This window comes from Plectropomus leopardus, chromosome 7 (assembly GCF_008729295.1).
Source record: "Plectropomus leopardus isolate mb chromosome 7, YSFRI_Pleo_2.0, whole genome shotgun sequence".
NCBI classification, from domain to species: Eukaryota; Metazoa; Chordata; class Actinopteri; order Perciformes; family Serranidae; genus Plectropomus; species Plectropomus leopardus.
This window is the reverse complement of record NC_056469.1, coordinates 11,578,531-11,598,670: the sequence shown is the minus strand read 5'-3', so window position 1 is coordinate 11,598,670 and position 20,140 is coordinate 11,578,531. Positions and strand designations below refer to the sequence as shown.

At 39.1% G+C, this 20,140-nt stretch overlaps 2 protein-coding genes across 4 annotated transcripts; one reads left to right on the top strand and one right to left on the bottom strand.

Moving 5' to 3' along the window:
* Positions 1-907: 907 nt before the first annotated feature.
* prelid3a (PRELI domain containing 3A) lies at positions 908-5,617 on the bottom strand. 2 transcript variants are annotated; one of them, XM_042490328.1, is made up of 7 exons: positions 5,302-5,617; positions 4,232-4,400; positions 3,492-3,581; positions 3,307-3,377; positions 2,997-3,099; positions 2,225-2,301; positions 2,037-2,072 (listed from the first exon to the last, which is right to left on the bottom strand). In XM_042490328.1, the coding sequence occupies exons 1-6, from the start codon at positions 5,331-5,333 to the stop codon at positions 2,230-2,232; spliced, it is 537 nt and encodes a 178-aa protein (XP_042346262.1). In that variant the 5' UTR covers positions 5,334-5,617; the 3' UTR covers positions 2,037-2,072; positions 2,225-2,229. The 2 variants fall into 2 exon arrangements, with proteins under 2 accessions (XP_042346260.1, XP_042346262.1); XM_042490326.1 differs by lacking the exon at positions 2,225-2,301 and having other exon boundaries at positions 908-2,072.
* Positions 5,618-6,861: 1,244 nt separating this feature from the next.
* On the top strand, positions 6,862-13,573 carry elovl4a (ELOVL fatty acid elongase 4a). Of its 2 annotated transcripts, none has more exons than XM_042490347.1 (7): positions 6,862-7,081; positions 8,050-8,132; positions 9,009-9,196; positions 9,443-9,523; positions 10,387-10,558; positions 11,248-11,375; positions 12,440-13,573. In XM_042490347.1, exons 2-7 carry the CDS (start codon positions 8,066-8,068, stop codon positions 12,764-12,766), a joined length of 963 nt encoding a protein of 320 aa, XP_042346281.1. In that variant the 5' UTR covers positions 6,862-7,081; positions 8,050-8,065; the 3' UTR covers positions 12,767-13,573. The 2 variants fall into 2 exon arrangements, with proteins under 2 accessions (XP_042346281.1, XP_042346282.1); XM_042490348.1 differs by having other exon boundaries at positions 6,862-7,086.
* Positions 13,574-20,140: the final 6,567 nt, after the last annotated feature.

Genomic DNA, 20,140 nt, shown 5'->3' with positions numbered 1-20,140 from the left:
AGGGTTTAATTAACTTCTGCTCCTTAATACCTTGTGTTTTTGTTTGCTCATAGAAAACAAAGACTTCCCCTTTTAAAATTCACCTCTACTATACCTTTTGATTAATTATCAAGATATTTGTCAGGGTACACTTAACATAAACAGCATATAACAATGAAATATAACAATAAAAGACATGAATGAAGAGGAATGAAGTTTTCTGCTGATGCTTTTACAAGAATGTGGATCTTTCGGGTCAGTTTGAGGAGTGCCGCTAGTTTCTATCTTCTGCTTTTTGTGTGTCATGCAGTGTGAGACTTGCATTGATCTGGCCTTGATCTTGTCTCAGTCCTGATACACTCTGGCCTTGGTAATGACTCGATTGTGATGGTCTTGATAACAACACTGCTCCGAGGTAGTAGTTTTATTTTTAAAATGAAAAAATCTTAGTATGTGTTCTGCTTGGACTTGGCGTCATCAGGACTTCCTTCCAACAAACTATCTCTCTGAGAGATGTTTTCTTTGCCTCAGAATTTCAATTACAGGGATTTGAAATAATGCTTAGATGATGAATCACCAAGCTGAGGCTCTAATAAAACAAAACAAATAATATCCCCCGACCACTTGTAATTACTAACTACCTTCAAACACAAGTGGACCTCTCCAGTGTCTTTAAACCAAATACAACTCCAGGGTGTTAGTGTTAATTAAGCTGGCCTGCTGCATAATAACACTAAGTTGCTTAACAATGAGCTGCTTGATCGATAACAACAGACTGAATTCAAGTTTCCAAATTTGATTTTCTCAAATTTTAATTGTTGCAGTAGTGGGATAACAGTTGAAGTAAAAACAAAATTTAAAAAGCAAATGAAACTTTTTCCCCAATGACATTTAGACAATATAAACAATATAACAACTCACTGCTTGTTACAATATGTTTTAAATAAATAATATTTATACAAATATTAGTTAAATATTATTCATTTTTACTCAGAAATCTGTTTTAGCACATAAATCTTTGTGTGCGTTTCCCACTGCAGCATTGCACATACAGTACTGCCCTGCTCCTCAGGGTGTATAGGTAGCTTTTTACAGAGAAGTTTGGAAGCATCATGTGTATGATGGGCAAAGGCATGAATGATTCTGCTACCAAAGCAACAACACACAGGCATCATTTTAAGGCCATATCGTCAATCAGTCTTTGAACAATTCTGATCACTAGAGCTTAACATGCCATCTTCCTCATCAAACCAGCAATAAATCTGCTGGTTTAAATGAATATTGCCTTTTTATTTTTATTTTTTTTACATCAAATAGGTGCCACTGTGTTGTTGCCTTGACAGCAGAAAAAGAAGGCAATGTTAATGGTACATTCCCATCTTTTTTTCTATTGAAAGCTGCATTTGCACATTTATAGCCAGCAACCCAGCTACTACACATTTTTCTTTTCTAGTATCGCCCTTTTTTTTAAAACTACTATCATGCAAACATATCATCTACAGTTTGTGCCTCTTGAGAACATAATGAGCACCAGTAAAAATGTTCCAACTCCTGCTGTAGGAGTCGCCAGTGTTTGACTTTACAGAAGAATTACATCAGTTTGAATAAAAGTTTGTTGCATATTGTACCATACCTTTTTTTTCCTAAAATATTGTGTGCGTGTATCTCCTGCATCCCTCCTCTGCATCTCTTCCACAGTATGCTAAGATATGACATGAGAGCAAAGGAAATGTGTGGTAGTAACATTATCTTCAAACCAGTAGAGTCTGGTAGGCTCGTGATGTTGACAGCAGCACCCTTGAATTTTAAACCTTGTGTTTAAAGCATGGATGGAAACTGTCCTGTTCACTTCACTTGCCTTGGTTAGAGTAGCTGTTAATGGGTTATTGAGTTCATATTGAGCCACACCTATTAGACTTGGACCCACAACCCTTAAAATCCAGCTCTATAACCTTTGGGCTTTGGCAGCATTTGTCTGAGCTTCCAGTGCATGAAGGTTTAAGTACCAGCTGCAGAGGATCCCGAGATGCTGAGAATCCCCTCTGTTTATGAGGTGTGGCGGGGAAAGTAGTCCTCAATGTAGAGCTGCAGACCTGTGTTTGCAAACAAATAAGCACTGAGCATTATGTGACACATGCATACACAAAGATAAGACTTAAGATTTTTGTAGTTTTTGAGAGTGAATGAAAGAGTGGCATGCTTATAATAATCAAGTAGGGTTGCAAGGGAAAGCAAAAGGAGTTACCAGAGTTAGTAAATGTCACAGAGAGGTACGTTCTCTCTTTCAGAGTTCTGAATAATCCACTCAATAGCATCCCAGCCCTACAGATCCACACAGAGAAAGAGGAGATTAAAGAAGCCATACACAGAGACAGACAGGCGAGCACCGCTGGGAACTGTAACTTTTGACTGTAGGTCCAGTAAGTCGCCCTAAACTGCAGAGGCACTAAAGTCCCAGTCTGAAGGCATGCAAAGTCATCAGCAATAACTTGCATCAAAGTCCAGACCACATGCAAAAGATTAGCTATTAACCCTTTAAAACATGGATTGTCGTACATTTTGTTGTGCTGTGCTCAGACATCATTCACAGGCACTGAAACCTGACAAAACTGGTTTGATTTCTTTTGAATGCATGGAAAGAGGGCAATTAGCAACTTGAAAGTTAAAGGTTCAAGGGAATTACTTGAAAATTAGCTGTGGGGAGTATTAGATATTATCCAAAAAAAGAGGAAGAAATGTCCAGAAATCTATGTTTATAATTCCTAGAATTATATACTGACAAATTCCGTTACAGAAAAAATGTATATATATATTTTTTTCATATATTTTTTTCACTGTTTTTTATTTATTTATTTTTACATTTTTTATCTTTCTTGTAACTTTTTACTAGATCCTTGCTAAGTTTTGGGCCATTTCTTGTTAAGTTGCTCATTACCCTCTTCCCATGTTTTTGAAAGAAATCAAGCCACTTTGCTCAGGTTTCAAAGGGTTAATGTACTGTTTATATTTTGTGTTACCTTCCTGGCGTTGGCTGACATTCTCCTCGCCATCATCCCCTCCAGGTAACTGCTTAGACTCACTCCCTTGACTGTGATGATGGCCTCCTGGGTCAGGACGGTACTGAGGAGGGAGGGTGAGAGAGGTTGCCGGGACAGACAGAGAGTGATTATTGTTGGACATTAATACACAGTATAACACACTGTACCTGCAAGAACACAATGTCCCTGTTACAGTATGAAAATAGGACAGTTGCACACAAACACACTGTGTACCCACAAATGTTTTCAGAAAAGAAATAAAGCTTAATAAACTGTATGATGTACTTACACCTCTGGGTTGTCTGGATGTGGTCTGTAAAGAAGCCTCTCATCCACTGAAATCAGGTTGGTGAGAGTAATCTGAAAGAGAAAAATACATTTGAATTTCCTTATTTATCAGATATTAGGATGCAACCATTGAGTTGCTATCATAATGTACCTGTAAAATGGGTTGATGCTGGTGGATAAACTTACATTTGTTGAACAGAGCTCCATCTTTTTCTCGTCTGGGTCCACGATGGAGTGTTCCTTCACGTACGTCTGCGTGTGGTTGGTTCCCAGTATCTACAGACACAATTATACACAGTGAGTACAGTAAAATGAGCAAAAATATCACTTGATTTGTCTATGTGCATGGCACTATTTTTACAGGACAAACTCCTTCTACTTGATTTGGAGCCTCGGTGGAAAAGACGACTAAATGTTCTAAAAGCTGAGGTTTGTTTCAGCAGTACAGTAGGTGGGAAAGTATTTAAACATTTGACGAATTGAAAAACATCCATAAAGTCATCATGCATGCACTGATTGCACTCGCTGACTTTGGAGGGTTGTTGCCTTGTTTACGCTCACCTGGGCCTTGCAAACTATAAAAGCTGGCTCATGTATAAACTCACTCTCTCTGTTCCTTCAGCAGACATTCTCCCTGCAATGTTGGTTTTTGGTTTTGCACTTCCAACCCCTCCACAGCACACCTGACACACATCCATGCACGGCTTTCACCACTGACTTTGCAGATTTCCACAATCCATTGTTCATTTAAATTAAATTTAGTTGAACAAATTTTGAATGTTTTTACTAAATCTCTTGTGTTTGCTCCCTCCCTTGTCACACTGACTGAGCCAGTTTGTTACAAAGTATACATGCACCTGTAAGCCCGTGCATGCCTTTATATTTCCATACATCTGTGCAGGTGCTTGTGTGTGCTGATGACTTACCGCTCGTACAATGGCAGGGAGGCCCCACTCTGTGCTGAGGAGTCTGTGGCTGTGCAGGCGCCCCTCTGTATCCAGACTGCGGTCCAGCACGTCCACCCCAACCACGTTAGGGTTCATGGGGTTTGGGTACTTTCTCATGGCAGCCTTTATCACTGTCTCCCATGGGTAACTACACAAAAAAACAGCAATGTATTAACTTTTACTAAAACATGCTGCCAATCTTTTGGAAAACTGATAAAGTCTTGCCAAACAGTGTACGGGAATGTGTTTAATGATCTCCTTATTAAGTCAAGAATTCTATCAACAAAAAAAAAAAAAGGAAAAAAACCAACAAAAGCTTATTTGGGGCAAAACTTTGTCCAGGGAAGCTGTGGTTGTGGAGAACTGAGATGTTAAATGGTGATAATATAAATGGTAGTAATAGTGATCATCTGTACTCCATGGGTTTTGATATAGAGCGGGTGGAATCTATTGGCCAAAAAAGTCATGAATTTCAGAGTCTAACTAGTAAAAACAATTTCTGAAGAAATTGTGGTGTAATTGCTAGATTTAAAAAGCTGACGTTACACTGCATTGCTGGCTAAAGTGCCAGAAGGTGAATTAGGCAAGCAGGAATAGTTTAATAAGTGGGAATAGCTTTAATTAACACGAGTGTCATTTTGAATAATGCAAAAAAAATGCATGAAAGAAGCTGAATATTGTAAGGTTTTTTGAGAAGCTAACACTACACTGAACTGCTGGTTTTAAATGTTAAATATGAGTCTGAAAGATGTGAAATTTTGTAAGGTTTAAATCGAGTTTTTAGATGTGTTGAGCTGCACTAATTAGCTCATTTTAATCAGCTGTGTCTCTCCAGCTGCGATCAAAGGTTGCCATGGTGATGGTAATAAAGATTTAATAGACTAACCTAAGTGGTGAATGCCTCAAGCATTGATATCCAATTAAATTTGAGTTTATTGTAACTCAGTTAATGGACTTGAGGGTCCCATCAACCCAGCTTTACAATGGCAGACCACAATTCTGCCTTATGAATATTGTAAACAATAAACACCATCAAAGTCAAGACCGACCTGAAAACATGTTCCGTGCTCCAAATCTTCATTTTGTTGTTAAAGGACAAGACGTTAAAGCTGAGAAACCCTCCGTAATCCGAAGCTACATTTCACCGGATCATTTTCATAAGAGGAACTCGCTCCGGTAGTCAGACAGTAAAGGCCTGTGATGGAAGCTCACGACCATCAATGAAGTGAGTCCAGAGAGCGCATATCCGTTTTCTTTGCTTATTAACCCCTAGTAAAGACTGCACAATAAACTACACTAATCCCATGAACAACAGGAAGATAATATGTCATTTATAAGTCTGAACAAACAGCTCGTACATAAGAGGACAACAGAGGAGCCGGTGTAACAGTGCAGCGTCCGATAATCAAGTCAGACTGAGCGAGGTACAGGACCTAGGTGAGGAATTTCAAAATAAAACACTTTTAATAACCTACCACGATAAGCCTGTCTCATAGCAGACATTTAACTTGTATTAGGAGCAGAACAGGTGTTACTAAGAAGACCAACGATGTGATATACAGTGAGAGTAACAGTGAGCATGCAAGTCCAATTAGGTGACACATTTTTAGTTTTATTTTAAAAGCAAGACCAATGCTTTTCCTGCCCTCCTTTGGTTGTATCGTCTGACTTGACGAAGCTGCTGCAGCTCCTGCTGCTGCATCCGCCTCCATTTATGCGCATGCGCGTAGCATCTCTCCATCATCGCGGTCAAGTGGCACCGACGGAGCGCAGCTGTATCAAGCTACACACAGACAGCAAGACGCAAGCAGGAAATACGGTGACACAGCTTTCATAAAAAGATTTGGTGTCTAGACTGATAAAAATATATCATGGGCTCAGATTGCAGCATTAAGATATAAAGGATAACGCCACCGATTATTTTTGAGAAATATCCCTGCATTGTCATTAATGACATTATCATGAATCAATTAGTTATGAATTATTATTGGTAATGATGGTATTAATAATAGCATAAGATTAGACTGTCTGTATTGCTATTTCATATTGTATTTTGTATTGTGCAGTGTGCATCCACTGTTCATATAATGTAAGAAATTTACACTGGTAATTTGATCATTTAAAAAATGTAGGCTTGTTATTGCGTATTTGAAACTGTATTTATTATTGAATAATTTGTAGTTAGCTTTTATAGCGCAAGAAACCTGCATCGGTCACTTTAATTGTATTTCGTGCCGACTTTTGCATTATGTTGTTATCGTGTAGACCCACACCATGTTGTGTTTTGTGCTGTCCGGTGTGTGTCTACTGTCCTTTGTCGTGTGGGATATCTGCTTTTCTTTGTACGTTTGTTACAAGAGGTATTGCGTCAGACTGTTAATTTTAGGACCACAGATGGAAATTAAATCTCGACAAATCCGGTGCTACTATGTGTTCATTCCTGTAAATGATCAATATCGGTGGTGGTGGTGTTTAATTAAGTTTTGTAGCTATGAAAGTAAATATGTAATGGAGGGGAAACGTTCGCTATTTTATTTTGAAAGTGTGACCGGAAGTGTAAGGTGTCCTGTCTTTGTCTTGTCGCTGGTGTTGTGAGGGATCAGAGGAGGAATTCATTGGAGCAGACGCGCAGTGGAGGCTAGTGTAGTCCCTCAACGAGAAATTCATGCCATCGCCGTTTAATCAGCGGCCCGTTTATTTCACACTGGATACGGAACAATTAATCACTTCATAGAATAAACGATCAGTCGATTACAACCCGGAATAACGCACACTGCATGACCTTGCATTGAATGTCATTATAGACGGATTTTTTAAAGCACCGACACGGTAAGGTAATAAGCATCTTCTTTCGCACGGAGTAGAAGGCGAGACCAATGTCGATATGACGGGATGATATTTTGCCTGTACGCAGTCTTGATTTTGAGATCATATGTTTTATTTATTAACATTGATTATATTATTTTGCAGATGTAAGATGGAAACAGCTCATTTTTTGGGGAAAAAAAATCATATTGATGATGGGATTGCTCGTGCAGCCTAGATGCAGGCCGGACTGCATGCCGCAGAATGCAAATACTCGCCATTCAAACAGTTAATATTCGTGTCATAAATATATCAGCCTAAGCCTTTTAGAGACGCCCAATATGCGGTTAAACGTGTATCCTAACAGTGATGTATGGTTTATTATCAGAGCAGGTTTTGTGGACAGCGCGTGCAGGATTGAGGCAGATGCTGCAGCAGCGCTTGATCAGCTCCAGGCGGGAGAGAGAGAGAGAGAGAGAAGGAGAGACAGGAGGAGGGAGGGGGGCGTCATCTTTTTAGGGATCATTCAGTCACACTGTGTGCATCCTGCTACTTATCAGCATATGCGTCAGACTGGCACGGTACAGGAGATGACCCATTTCAATGTGAAAGTGGGGCACGAGGCTTCCGCCCCCCCGTCATTATAAGGGCTATCACAGGTTGGCTGGTGGTCGTGCTCACGCCAAAAATCTGCTGACACATGCGCTCTGCCGGCCGGTGCTCCCAGCCTTTGTGCGCAATGAAGCCTATAGCCTATCTATCATGGCCTCGTGGGGCCACAGACTCCTATAGGCTTTAAACTGGCCCTCTGTTTGTCTGGGTTTGTTTCTTTTAGAGCTTCACGCTGTTTAAATATGAATAATTCAAAAATGGAAATATTATCATGTTCCCTTTGAAAGCATAAGCACAGTAAGGGGAGCGTTGTTGATGTCCTGAAAGATGACACCACTCTTACTTCATCCACCCCTGTCTACTCTCTCTTTTAATTTCAGGTCTTTGGCCACAGCCATGGAGATCGTCACGCATTTAATCAATGACACCATAGAATTCTACAAATGGACTCTAACTATTGCAGGTAATAATCTCTTACTCTGGTCTTTGTCAGATCTTTTTGCATTAAATGGTGTTTAACACATGATTAAATACACAGGTATGTGTGTGATCACTTGCATATAAATCTACAGTTACGTTTTTGCTGCAGTGAGTCAGTGACTTGATGGTGCCTCAGTGAGAATTTACAAAAGAATGAGTCAAAGTTGCACCAGAGTTGAAGAATGTGTGTATGTGCCTGGACCATAGCTGTAGATTTCAGGGAGTGGTGGTGCAGGGGGCACACACCCCTGAATGTCTCGAACATGTGCATTAACTCTGGCAATTGCATTTAAACTCCAATAATCCTAAAAGTGGTGTTCATTTGTTAAAATTATCTTGCTGTATCATGAACGTTTGTTTGCCAAAGATTTTCTGCAGTTATCCAAAATCTAATGGAAAAATCCCATTGGCTTTTTGACAGGGGAACCAGGGTGACACTAACTTTAGTGTAGGCCTCTAGAAAAAACATCATATGCTAAAACTAAATCTATGCCTTTGGCCTGGCAATAAAGTATATTGGCATGAATTATATATAAATATAATGATTCCTAATCTGTTTTATGCTATTTGGCTTTTTCATTTGAACCTCCTTTTTTATAACTGAACTGAAATTATTACATAAAATCAAAATTCACACTCGATATCCTTCAAGTATCACATGCATCGTTAAGCCAGGGTGTCTGCATCAAACGGACCTCCAGACAGGTCACCTCTCAACAAAATCTGGTATCTGCACTCCCATTGTGTTTGACATGGCTGCGCTGGCCTTAAAATAAACTGACACTGAACCCACGCTGTGTCAGTGTGATGCAAACATTAAGAATTGTTATGTAATGCTATGAGAACATCTGTCCCGCAGACAAGCGAGTGGAGAAATGGCCTCTGATGGACAACCCTCTGCCCACGCTGGCTATCAGCACCTCCTACCTGCTATTCCTCTGGCTGGGGCCCAAATACATGAAGAACAGAGAGCCCTTCCAGCTCCGCAAAACACTCATTGTCTACAACTTCAGCATGGTCTTCCTCAACTTCTTCATTTTTAAAGAGGTGGGTCACCATTAACTTCTGTTTAATGTGTTCAAAAACTATAGAGAACAACTTGAATCTGTGGGATCCCAAATTTCCATCCACACTAGTACATTACACTAGCAGTTTTCTCAGGGGTTAAACTAACCTTATTACACAATATTAAGCACTCCACCTCTTGTCTTTTCTCTCTCACTCTCACTGTGCATATCTGCCTTTTTCCATTTATATGAGTGATTCAACAGAAATATATTTTTGTGTTTTTAGCTGTTTATGGCAGCGCGGGCAGCAAGCTACAGTTACATTTGTCAACCTGTGGACTACTCAGATGACCCAAATGAAGTCAGGGTGAGTATTTGGAGCTGAGAAACACACACACACACACACACACACACACACAGTTGCAATTAAAGGGATAGTTCACCAATATATGTTACTTCCCCGTTCAGCTGTAATGGCAAGAGACTGCGAGCAGGAAGAGGGCGCTATAATGTCATTCTGCTTGCTGCACAGTGAAAACAGACGCCAAAAAAACCCAGAGATCAAATAGTAAAACTAAGCGGTGAAATACCTCTTTAATGAAAGTGGAACATTTAACACAATGGACGGCACTGCATTTGCCCTGTTATGTAACTTACTTTCTTTTGGTTTATGTGTGTACAGTAATTTGTTTCCAGAAGTAATGAGACACCTCTGTTTATTTACTGCAACATAACATGTTTCACAGATGAATCTAACTTTATTGTAGTGCTCTGCTGCACTCAAATGATTAAGAACACTCTAGTCAGCGTGCCAGGGAAGCTTCGCCCACAGTGGATTCAGAAACATGATCAGCTCTTTTGGACCCTGCTCCTGTTATCAGAAAAAGTGCGAGCTGGAAGAGGGATCATGGAGGGTGTTCAGTTTCACCTTCCTTCTTACTGCTCCATGACGTATACTCACACATCGGACACAGTCGCAGTCTCAGGTGACCCTGACGTTAGGATATAGTTGGATAGAATAGATTAAAGAAGACATTTCCTAAAGGAAGTGCTAGTAGGAGTGTGGATTGCAGTTTAATCATCACAGCTGTATATTTGATTATACCACGAGTTAGAAACTAGAGTCCAAATGTACTAGTCTTCTTTTTCTTTAACTGTCTCCCTGTTTGTTTCTTCCGTCCTCCACCTGTGCTTGTCTTCTCCCATTATTTCTCATGTTGTTTGAGACAGGTGGCAGGAGCTCTGTGGTGGTATTTCATCTCTAAGGGCATCGAGTATCTGGATACGGTGTTTTTCATCCTGAGGAAAAAATTCAACCAGGTTACTTTCTTGCATGTCTACCACCACTGCACCATGTTCACGCTCTGGTGGATCGGCATCAAATGGGTGGCAGGAGGACAGTGTGAGTAACTTATACTGCAGTACACTTCTACATGATGCCCTATGCTTAGTCATATACTTTTGACCCTAGAAATTAAAATTGTGCTCTTTACCCCTGATTTCTTTAGCTCTCTACTATATAAAGGGCTGGTTTTGCCATTTAAAATTTAACATTTTTCAGGGAGTCAGTGGCTTCCTTTTATTTCCCACAAGTCATGAATGGATTACCAAACAGACACCCACTGGCACAGGCCCAGGGGCCTCGAGGCCATGCAGAGCCTTTTGTTAGAAATTGATATACAGTATCTTGTTTGAGAGTCAAAGTGCTTGATTTTGGGTTGTTTTTATCTTGAACTGAGTCCTTGCTATAGTCATTGTGTGGTAGGAAGGTAGAGAGAGAAGCCTGTTACATGTCTGTGCTCACGGGCCCTTTGTGAAATGCCAACAATTTGAAAAACATCTTGCACAGGCATAAATACATAATCCATCAGTGGACATCTTGCCAAAATATTTCTTGTTAATCTCTATCTGTTAATCCAGCTGTAAAATGAATCCGTAATGTCAAGTATTTACAATTGCTATTGTAATTTTTATATATAAAAAAAAAACTACCATTATTATCGTGACATGATTTGTGTAACAGAAGTACTTAAGCATCACAGTCAGCATGGCAAAACTAATATCAGTGTTGTAACTTTATTTCCTTTTCAGCGTTCTTTGGTGCACACATGAACGCAGCAATCCATGTGTTGATGTACCTGTATTATGGCCTGGCCTCCTGTGGACCTAAGATCCAAAAGTACCTGTGGTGGAAGAAGTACTTAACCATCATCCAGATGGTAAGACATTACCTCACCCTTTGGCTCATTTAAAGGTCCAGTGTGCAAGATTTAGGGAAATATATATTGGTTAAATAGAATCCATTAAAGTGAGTATGTTTTCTGTCATGTATAATCACCTGAAAATAACAATGGTCGCATTTTTGTTACCTTAGAATGAGCTGTTCATATCTACATAGGGAGCAAGTCCTCATTCACGGAGTCTGACGTGGTTTCTACAGTAGCCTGGAATGGACAATTCAAAACCTGACTCTAGATAGGGTCATTTTTGCAGGGGCCACTGTAGTAAGCACCCCCAACACAATGAACATAATAGTTTCAGAAGAACACAGATATTTTATGTGAAACAGCTTTATTCAGTGCTTCTACCTGTTTATATCAGCTGATCCATTAGTTTAGAAGAGGAGACCACTGCCAATAATTCGGCTCACGGTCAAAACCTTTTCAACAATAAACACTAAAGGAATCGTAACTAAGACTTCATGATCAGCACAAGGGAGAAGGTTTAGTTGGTTACAATCTGCAACCGTCACCGCTAGATATCAGTTAATCCTACTCACTGCTCCTTCAAATAGAAATATATTCCATCAACAGATTTTGGATCCTAATTCTACATCTTCACAGCTCTCACTTAACCCCTTGAAACCTGGATCAACATAACTTTTTTTTACACTGCTTTCAGACACCTTTCACAAGTATTTAAACCTTTGAACCTTGAGCAAATTGGTTTGATTTCTTCAAAAACATGAGAAAAAGGACAAATTGTTAAGAAATGTTTAACAAATTTAGAAAAATCCATTGTTTTAGAAATTTATTTTCAAAAAGCAAGGGAAAAACCATTTTTTTCAATGTTTTTTTTGCTATCTTTTTTGTACTAATTTTCAATCGTCTTGTACTTTTTCCCCTGATATACATTTTTGGGTAATTTCTTTGTAAGTTGCTCATTACCATGAAAGGAATCGAGTCAATCTGCTGAAAGGGTTAAATAACAAATCTCAAGTCAAAATTTGTGAAAAAGTCACACATTGCTAAAATGTGATTCTGTTTCTCTCTTTGTGTCTCAGATCCAGTTCCACGTCACCATCGGCCACACAGCCCTGTCCCTCTACGTCAACTGCGATTTCCCCCACTGGATGCACTACTCCCTCATCTGCTACGCCATCACCTTCATCATCCTCTTCGGCAACTTCTACTACCAGACCTACCGCCGCCAGCAGCCCAGACGTGACGCTTCCTCCTCCTCCACCAAAGCAGGCAAGGCCCTCTCTAACGGGACCCTCAACGGACTCAGCAAGGCTGCCAACGGAGCAGCAGTGATGGTGAGCAAAGAGGAAAAGCCCCAGGAGAACTCTGGGAGGAGAAAGAGGAAAGGAAGAGCTAAAAGAGATTAGGAGAGGAGGATCGAGAGAGGTAGAGGTGAGGTAGGGCCTTGCTTTTGGTTCTAGGTTGATAGTGCTAAAAGATGAAAGACTAAATTTGAGGAAGATTTACTGGATGGAAACGTTAAAGGTGTGATGTGTTTATTTAAGCCATGATCTGAGTTGTTGTAGATAAAATATGAGACAGGCTTGTGTTGAGAGAGGATCATTCTGTTAGCAAGAGGTGTCAAAGGTCATGCCCAAGGTGACCGTCATCACAAATAACCCAAAATACAGTAGAGTATGGTACGGGATAAATCTTAGTATTCCCTCTCTTTATTGTGGTGCCAAGTGCTGTAGATATGGTTTAAAAAGTGACTTTCAGCGACTAAAAACTGAGCCTGGGAAGGAAACAAAGAGTTCACCAGGCCCATTTGGCATGCTGGGAAAGCTCCATTAAATGCGCCTGAGCCGCTTTAAAAAAAGATTATATACCGATCTTATTGTTACTGCTGTACTGAGACAGGAATACACAACATAACACATGCACAAACATGTCAACTTATATTTGAGCGTATCATCTTTTTTGTTGTTTACCTTTACAGATATATACCTGATGATAATGTACAGTATCATGTCCTTTTTGTCCTAATCTTATTCAAGGTGTTGTTGATGTTATGTGAGAGAGACTGCAGTTTACAGTTTTAATGAATATACACATCTGCAGTTATCCACTTGTATGTGAACATGGAGTTATTTACTCTTATTTATTTCGAGTTGTGGACTCAGCCGCCACTTACATTTGAGCTGTCACCCATTAGCGCACACTTACATTCTAAAGAGGGAAAATAAATCAATAGTTAAGATGTAAATAGAAATAGAAATTATAGATTTCTTATGCTTTGAGACTTGGATGGGATCATTCCATCACTGGTTTATGATGGAATAATCATCAGCTGTATCTCATTGAATGTTAAAACTTGGATTTTCTATTTCTGTATACAACCACTGCTGGTTTTATACTGTATATCCTTACTTGTACGTAATGCAATGAAATGTAATCCAGAGAAATGATGGACTATCTTAATGTTCCCCGTTTTAACAGAAAAGCTGGTGGAGTTTTGTCTTTGCAGATGTTTACCTGTCTTTTTATATTATATCTGACATTGTTGTTGGTCTCACATGCTGGTGAAATGTTATGAGCCAAACAAAGAAGTGATGGCCGAGAATTCAGAACTTGCTAACAGACAGTTTTTTTGTGGTTTTTTTTGGGTTTTTTTTTTTTTAAATTTTTTTAAAATTTAAGTTAACTAAGCCTGTCGTAATTACCCTTTTTTTTGGCCCATATTCAGACAAATATCTTTTTGTGTCTATGTTTCAATCTGTGTCCTGAGCTGGCTTGAATGTAAATCTATCAGGAGAAACACTTGGTTTTAAAAAAGATTCTGATTTATATACAAAAAGAGCTGGTGAACCTCTGTGTATGTTATAACACTATGAAGAATAACTTTTCTCTGCCTGTAGTATATAGAGTATAAATCAATGGTCGGCTATATCAGCAAATCCAGCTTTATGTCATCCATTAACCAATACATTTTGATGTTATTTATAGTTTCTTTTCTATTTATTTTTGTGTAAATACCAATTTTCATCTTGCTAAGAGTGCTTGTATGTGTATTTGTGTTCTTTTTTTGTTGTACATATTACATTGTGATATTTTGTACACTGCGCATTTGGAATGCTCCCAGCTTGTTAGCTTGGACATTTATACGTCCCAATTGCTTCTGTGTTTTCTTTTCTTATCTTTTTTTTCTTTTAAATCATCATAACTTTGAACTCTCTTCAAATTAAACTGAATGCCTGTACAAACGCTGGCTTCCTTTTGCCACTTCATTTAACTGTCCACTGTCTACCGGTCTTTAACAAGATTATGAATTATTTTATGTTCCATTTATTTTGATACTGCTAACTTTGTTTGCTAACGTGTTTTTGGAATATCTGGTTCATGTGTTTGAACATGTAAACTTGACTTATCTTTGCTCATGTAACCAGGATAAGACTCATAAACAAGTTATTCATGTCTGTGTAACCACACTCTCTTTAACAGAGTGCAGAGTGGTTTTCTAACACTAGAGGGCACCATAGTTACATTATAGTAAATTAGCATCACAGTTGCAGCAGTGATTCTCAACCTGGTGTACTTGCACCCTGGGGGGTACTTCAGCAGGTACCAAGGGGTACATGTAAATATTGTGATGTAGCCTAACTAATTTGAAAACAATTACAGAAAATTTTGATCAGAAAATAAAAATACATATAGGCTGTTAATATATTGATTCAGCTGAAACTTGAACATGTGTTACAATTGAAATTGCAAATGCTTAAGAACAACTACAAGTAATGAATATTACAATTCAAAGAGTAGACTAATAAAAAGTAGTGAATTAATTGCTGAAAGAGTTGACTAAAAGTGGTGAATATGCAGTTAAAATAGTTAGCTTTCATGGCTAAATGGTTGAAATGGCAAAAGGTCCAGCTTCTGTCACTATAGCGCAAATACAAACTTGACCAAACTAGATTAAACATGTTGTAAGACACAAAAAATACTGTGAAAACATGATTTTATGAAAAATATTTGAAATAGTGCCAAATAACACCCAGTTATTTATAAACTCAAATGAACACACTTGGGACCTAATGGGTGGTGTTGATGAAAGGGAGTTCATCTGATGTGTGGAGGTAATTAAATAAAATCAGGAATAAGCCTAATTACTCAAAAATTTTAATGGACTTCTGTGGAATTATAAACTCTAATTCCTGATTATTAGTTTGTCGCGGCCTACTATCAAACCTCATTTCACTATGAGTCGAGGCCATACTCACACTGTTCTTTGCACTGTAGGCCTAATCTGTAAAATGGGTTGAAATGGGTGTTGGAGACTTATACTTCTACTCCACATTTGAGTATGTATGAGGTTTTACAAAAATATGATGTATATGAATAGGATATATTTTGCTGTTGTCCCTTTTCCCTCTGTAGACCTGCCCAGGTGCGCTGCATCACCTAATGAGGTGCATTGCACCTGGCGTGAGGAAGGAAGCGCTGAAAAGCTTCTGTGACAGCAGAAGAAAAGAGAGACCTTTGCTGTGTGGACTGTTGGTGCACTGCCTCTCAGCCTGGAACTTAATTGTCTTGTTAGCATGTTGTTTGTTAATAAAGCCCACGGACTGGATTGTTTCAAAGGTGTCATATGTGGTTATTTTGGGTCAGTGGTGTAGTGCTGTTCACTGCATAGGGCTGCCTTAGGTTGGGGTGTAACAGATACAATGTCATAGATCAAACTGTCCAATACACATAAAATAATGAGCCCCATCCCGACCAACTGTAACAGTACATCACTGTTTCCGTTTCACAGTAATGCATCAGTAACATTTGAATAGAATACCATATGTTAACAATCAATGAATGGAGAAATTCAGCTAGAATAGTACTTTCACTTGTTATACTTTAAGTACATGTAGCTAATGATACTTCTACACCATTTCTTAAGTAAGATTTTGAAAGTGGGACTCTTATTTGTATAGGATGTTTTTTACATTTTGGTATTGCTACTTTTACTTAAGCAAAGAACCTGAATACTTCTTTCACTACAAGCCAAAATAGACAAATTTAGTTTTGTCACTGGCTCTCCCAAACTATTGAAATTCTGATGTCACTACAATGCATCTTAAACCTTTGCTTTTCTTTGATCATCGACACTGCTAGACTATCAACATTATATTTTTTTTAATACATTTTACAGACCCCTACCCCTTCAGCAATCCAATATTTATGTCAAATAAGCATCTAAATCTACAATTGTATAGACATGTGGTTCCAATATAGGGTGGGGTTGTGTCTCTCATAGCTTGAGTCAACTGTTGCTTGACACTCAGAAAACTGTACTAAAGGTAAATGTCTGGAAACCTCTTTGAGAAAAAAATTCTCTTAAAATTTAATTTATAACACTACTCATCCCATGCCCGAATTCTCCTCCCATTTTGACGAGCTCAGACAAAGGTTTCCATGGTAACTGTACACAGCAGCTGTCTGACCCCTCCCACCTCCACATCCTTCCAAACACCTCCTACCCCCACATACTGCTCCCCCTCCCCCTGCCTCTGCTTGAATCAGCTGTGGCCTATGTGGGAAACAGCACCAGTGCAATAAACTATTTAACAGTGTTTAAGTGCCAGTGTGTGTGTGTGTGCGTGCGTGTGTGTGTGTGGGTGGGGGGGATTCGTGTGTGGAGGTTTCATTTGTGTGCTTGTGTAATAGGTAGAAAGATTGAGAAACACATTAGTATGTGTGCGTTTGTGAAATCCCCCTGCAGAGTTTATGAGTGGGAGGCCTCCACCAGCAGAGGGGTATTACATGAATGGTGTTTGTGTTATTCTTCAACCCACAGCAATAATTTCACAACTTGGTAACAGAAAACCATAACCTCATCAGCAGCGTTTCCCTTGGATGGTGGCCCCATATCTTTCTGACTGTTCCAGCCCTTTCCTCCAATCTCTTTTGGATGACAAACATCTCTATAGCATGAGAGCTGCGAATGAGGTTTCTGAAAGGCAAATGATTTATAGCTGCTGATTTTTTCGTTGGCACTCAAAAGCTTTGCAGTGCTTTTTCAGAACTATGCAATTACACATCTATTATAATGGGCACACTGGCAGATTTGGCCTAAATAGCATCCCTTGCTTTAGCGTCATGTGTTATGTGTTAGATTTAACTCTCATTAGTGTAATCTTATTAATGTGTGGCTTTTCAATTTCATTTCAGTAAATCTAATTGCTTTTATTCAAACGTTGTTGGTCTTGAATGAAAACTAAAATGACCTTGCTCTTTTCTATATTGCATAAATAGAGTATAAAACACAAAGCTACAGCTACATCTATATGTACTTTATGTGTTTGTGTAAGGCAGATGGCACTACTGTAGGATCCAGAACATCAGCATTTATATGCTGTGTGTCAGTTTGTCTGTATGTGTGCAGAAGTGTCTCCTCCAGTGAAATCCCATGTGGATTTCACAGCAAAGTAACAATTTTCCTGCCTGTCAGAAGCTCAGTTGATATCTGGAGCACAACAACTGAGACCGGAGACGACATCTTTCTTATGCCTCATGGGAGAAACATATTGCACCAATAAGACAATAGCTACACAAAGCCCTCCGCTGCTTACATGCCAGAATGAGGGCTTAAAGACTTAGAATTTTTCATTACCTCATCTATGGTATGTCACTATTTTAAGAATGATTAATGGATAATGAAGCCATAAAAATGTGATCTTACATGAGTTGTTCTCCTCCTGATGTTTGTTAATGTTTGTTTAAAAAAAGGATTTTTTTACATGGCATTTCATATATATAAATTATATATTATAGCACCTTTAAAAGATAGGTGCTGTATAGCATCAGATAAGGTTCCTTTATGTTTATGAGCCAAATAACTGCTTTTGTATAATGTTTAGCACCATTTTTGTTAAGAGTGTAGCTATTTTTAATAACACTATAAATTGCAGTTTAAGAAAGTAGGAAACCCAGCACAGAAACTACAACATGACACAGCAGATTGTTCCTGACTGTATATAAACAGTGACACCACTTGGGATCCTCATCTACACATGGTGTTACTGTGATGATCCGGGGTAATGGTGTTTGTGAATAATAGAGAACGTGAGAATGAGAGAGAGACTTGGGAGTGTGAAATGAACGAGGGTGATATTTTTAGATGGGAGTTCATCACGGCCTCTATCTCACACACAGCTACTGTTGCACCCGCATCAGTGCATAGTGAAGGACTGGGAAGAAAAAAAACTACTCAAGATAGACATAGGGACATACATATATGCTGTTAATAGACATGTCTCATTATCATCATGGAAAATGTCCATCTAAACAAGATATTCAGTCTCATATTAAGTCAGCATTTCCTGTAATGGGGTCATACACAGACAGGGAAGAAATAAGTGCTAATAAAATATTCCGAGAAAATAATGGGTTTCAAACCAGTATGAAATTACAGTTAATTTATGTTTCTCATCCACAGAGATTTGTGGAATATATATAGATGTTTTAACTGCCAGATAAACTATAAAAAATATGCAAACTATTCACAGATATATGCATTTAACATTTCCTAAGGATGAAAGAAACTGGTGTCTCCTCAGTGCATGAAATGACACTCTCAAACAAACATGACCTTCTTTTGTTTTGCTTGAGACAAGGCAGAATCAGTGATCTCGTCTGGCACATTGGAGCCTCCGTGATGTAGACATCTGTCACTTTAATGCAAGCAAATGATTGAATAGTCCTGGGGCAGAAGGAGAGGAAAGGTGGGGGAAGTGGTTAATATGTGTGTGTGTGTGTGTGTGTGTGTGTGTGTGTGTGTGTGTGTGTGTGTGTGTGTGTGTGTGTCTGTGTGTTTGCCACTGTGAAAGGGAGTGCAAGACCCCAAACATCTGTTACTCCATTCAGAGAAAATGGATCATCATTCCTGGCCAGAGCTGGCTGATTGGCCCTGCAACATCTTGTCTGGCAATTAAACGGTGATTACAACAGAGAGCGGTCTTATTTCTGAATGGATCAAGATACAGTGTTGTAAAAGCCTGCAGTGACAGAGGCAAATGGATTGCACAGAGGCAGGATTCTAAGAGCTGTGGTTACTGAAGCCGTGACAGAAGCTAAAATCCATGCCATAAAACTTTCAGAGCAGAGAGAATCCTAGCTTTCAGTTCAAGTCAATCTCTGCCACTTCCTGGAAACTCACTTGTTATTTTACTCACACAGGGACGATGCATGCAATGCGGTGTATCTTTAAACAACCATGAGCCATTTTAAGATGGGTGTGTGTGCTTTATCTTGTTGGTTGAGGGCCAAGAGTTAAAATCTCCAAACGACTGGTGAGATGGGTCTGGCCTGCTGCAATATAATTCAATCAAAGTGAAGATGCTTTAAGTATATGGGGAACCAAGGAGGGATGGGCCAAACAGAGCAAATGGTCCTCAGCAACCATTTCCATCAGAAAACCCCACACATGAACCTGTTTCTCAAACCAAATCCACTCTGCACATTTCCATTTCATTACAACACAGACTCATATTCTGGGGGAAATGAATGGCAGGCAGAAGTCCAAATAAAATGTCTTATTTATCCCTTGATAATATTAAGTAGAGCCCATTCTCCCCTCTCTAGTTTGACAGATGATTCCTGGGCATTTGTGGAAAACATTTGTACAACAGCTTCAGTGTGGGAATTTGAGAAAGAAAGATGAGAAATGGAAGAAGATGGCAGCAGCCAAGAAACAGAGAAATGATGGCCAAAACTGTAAGAGGCAAGACATCATACTTCCAACTGAAAAAAAATAT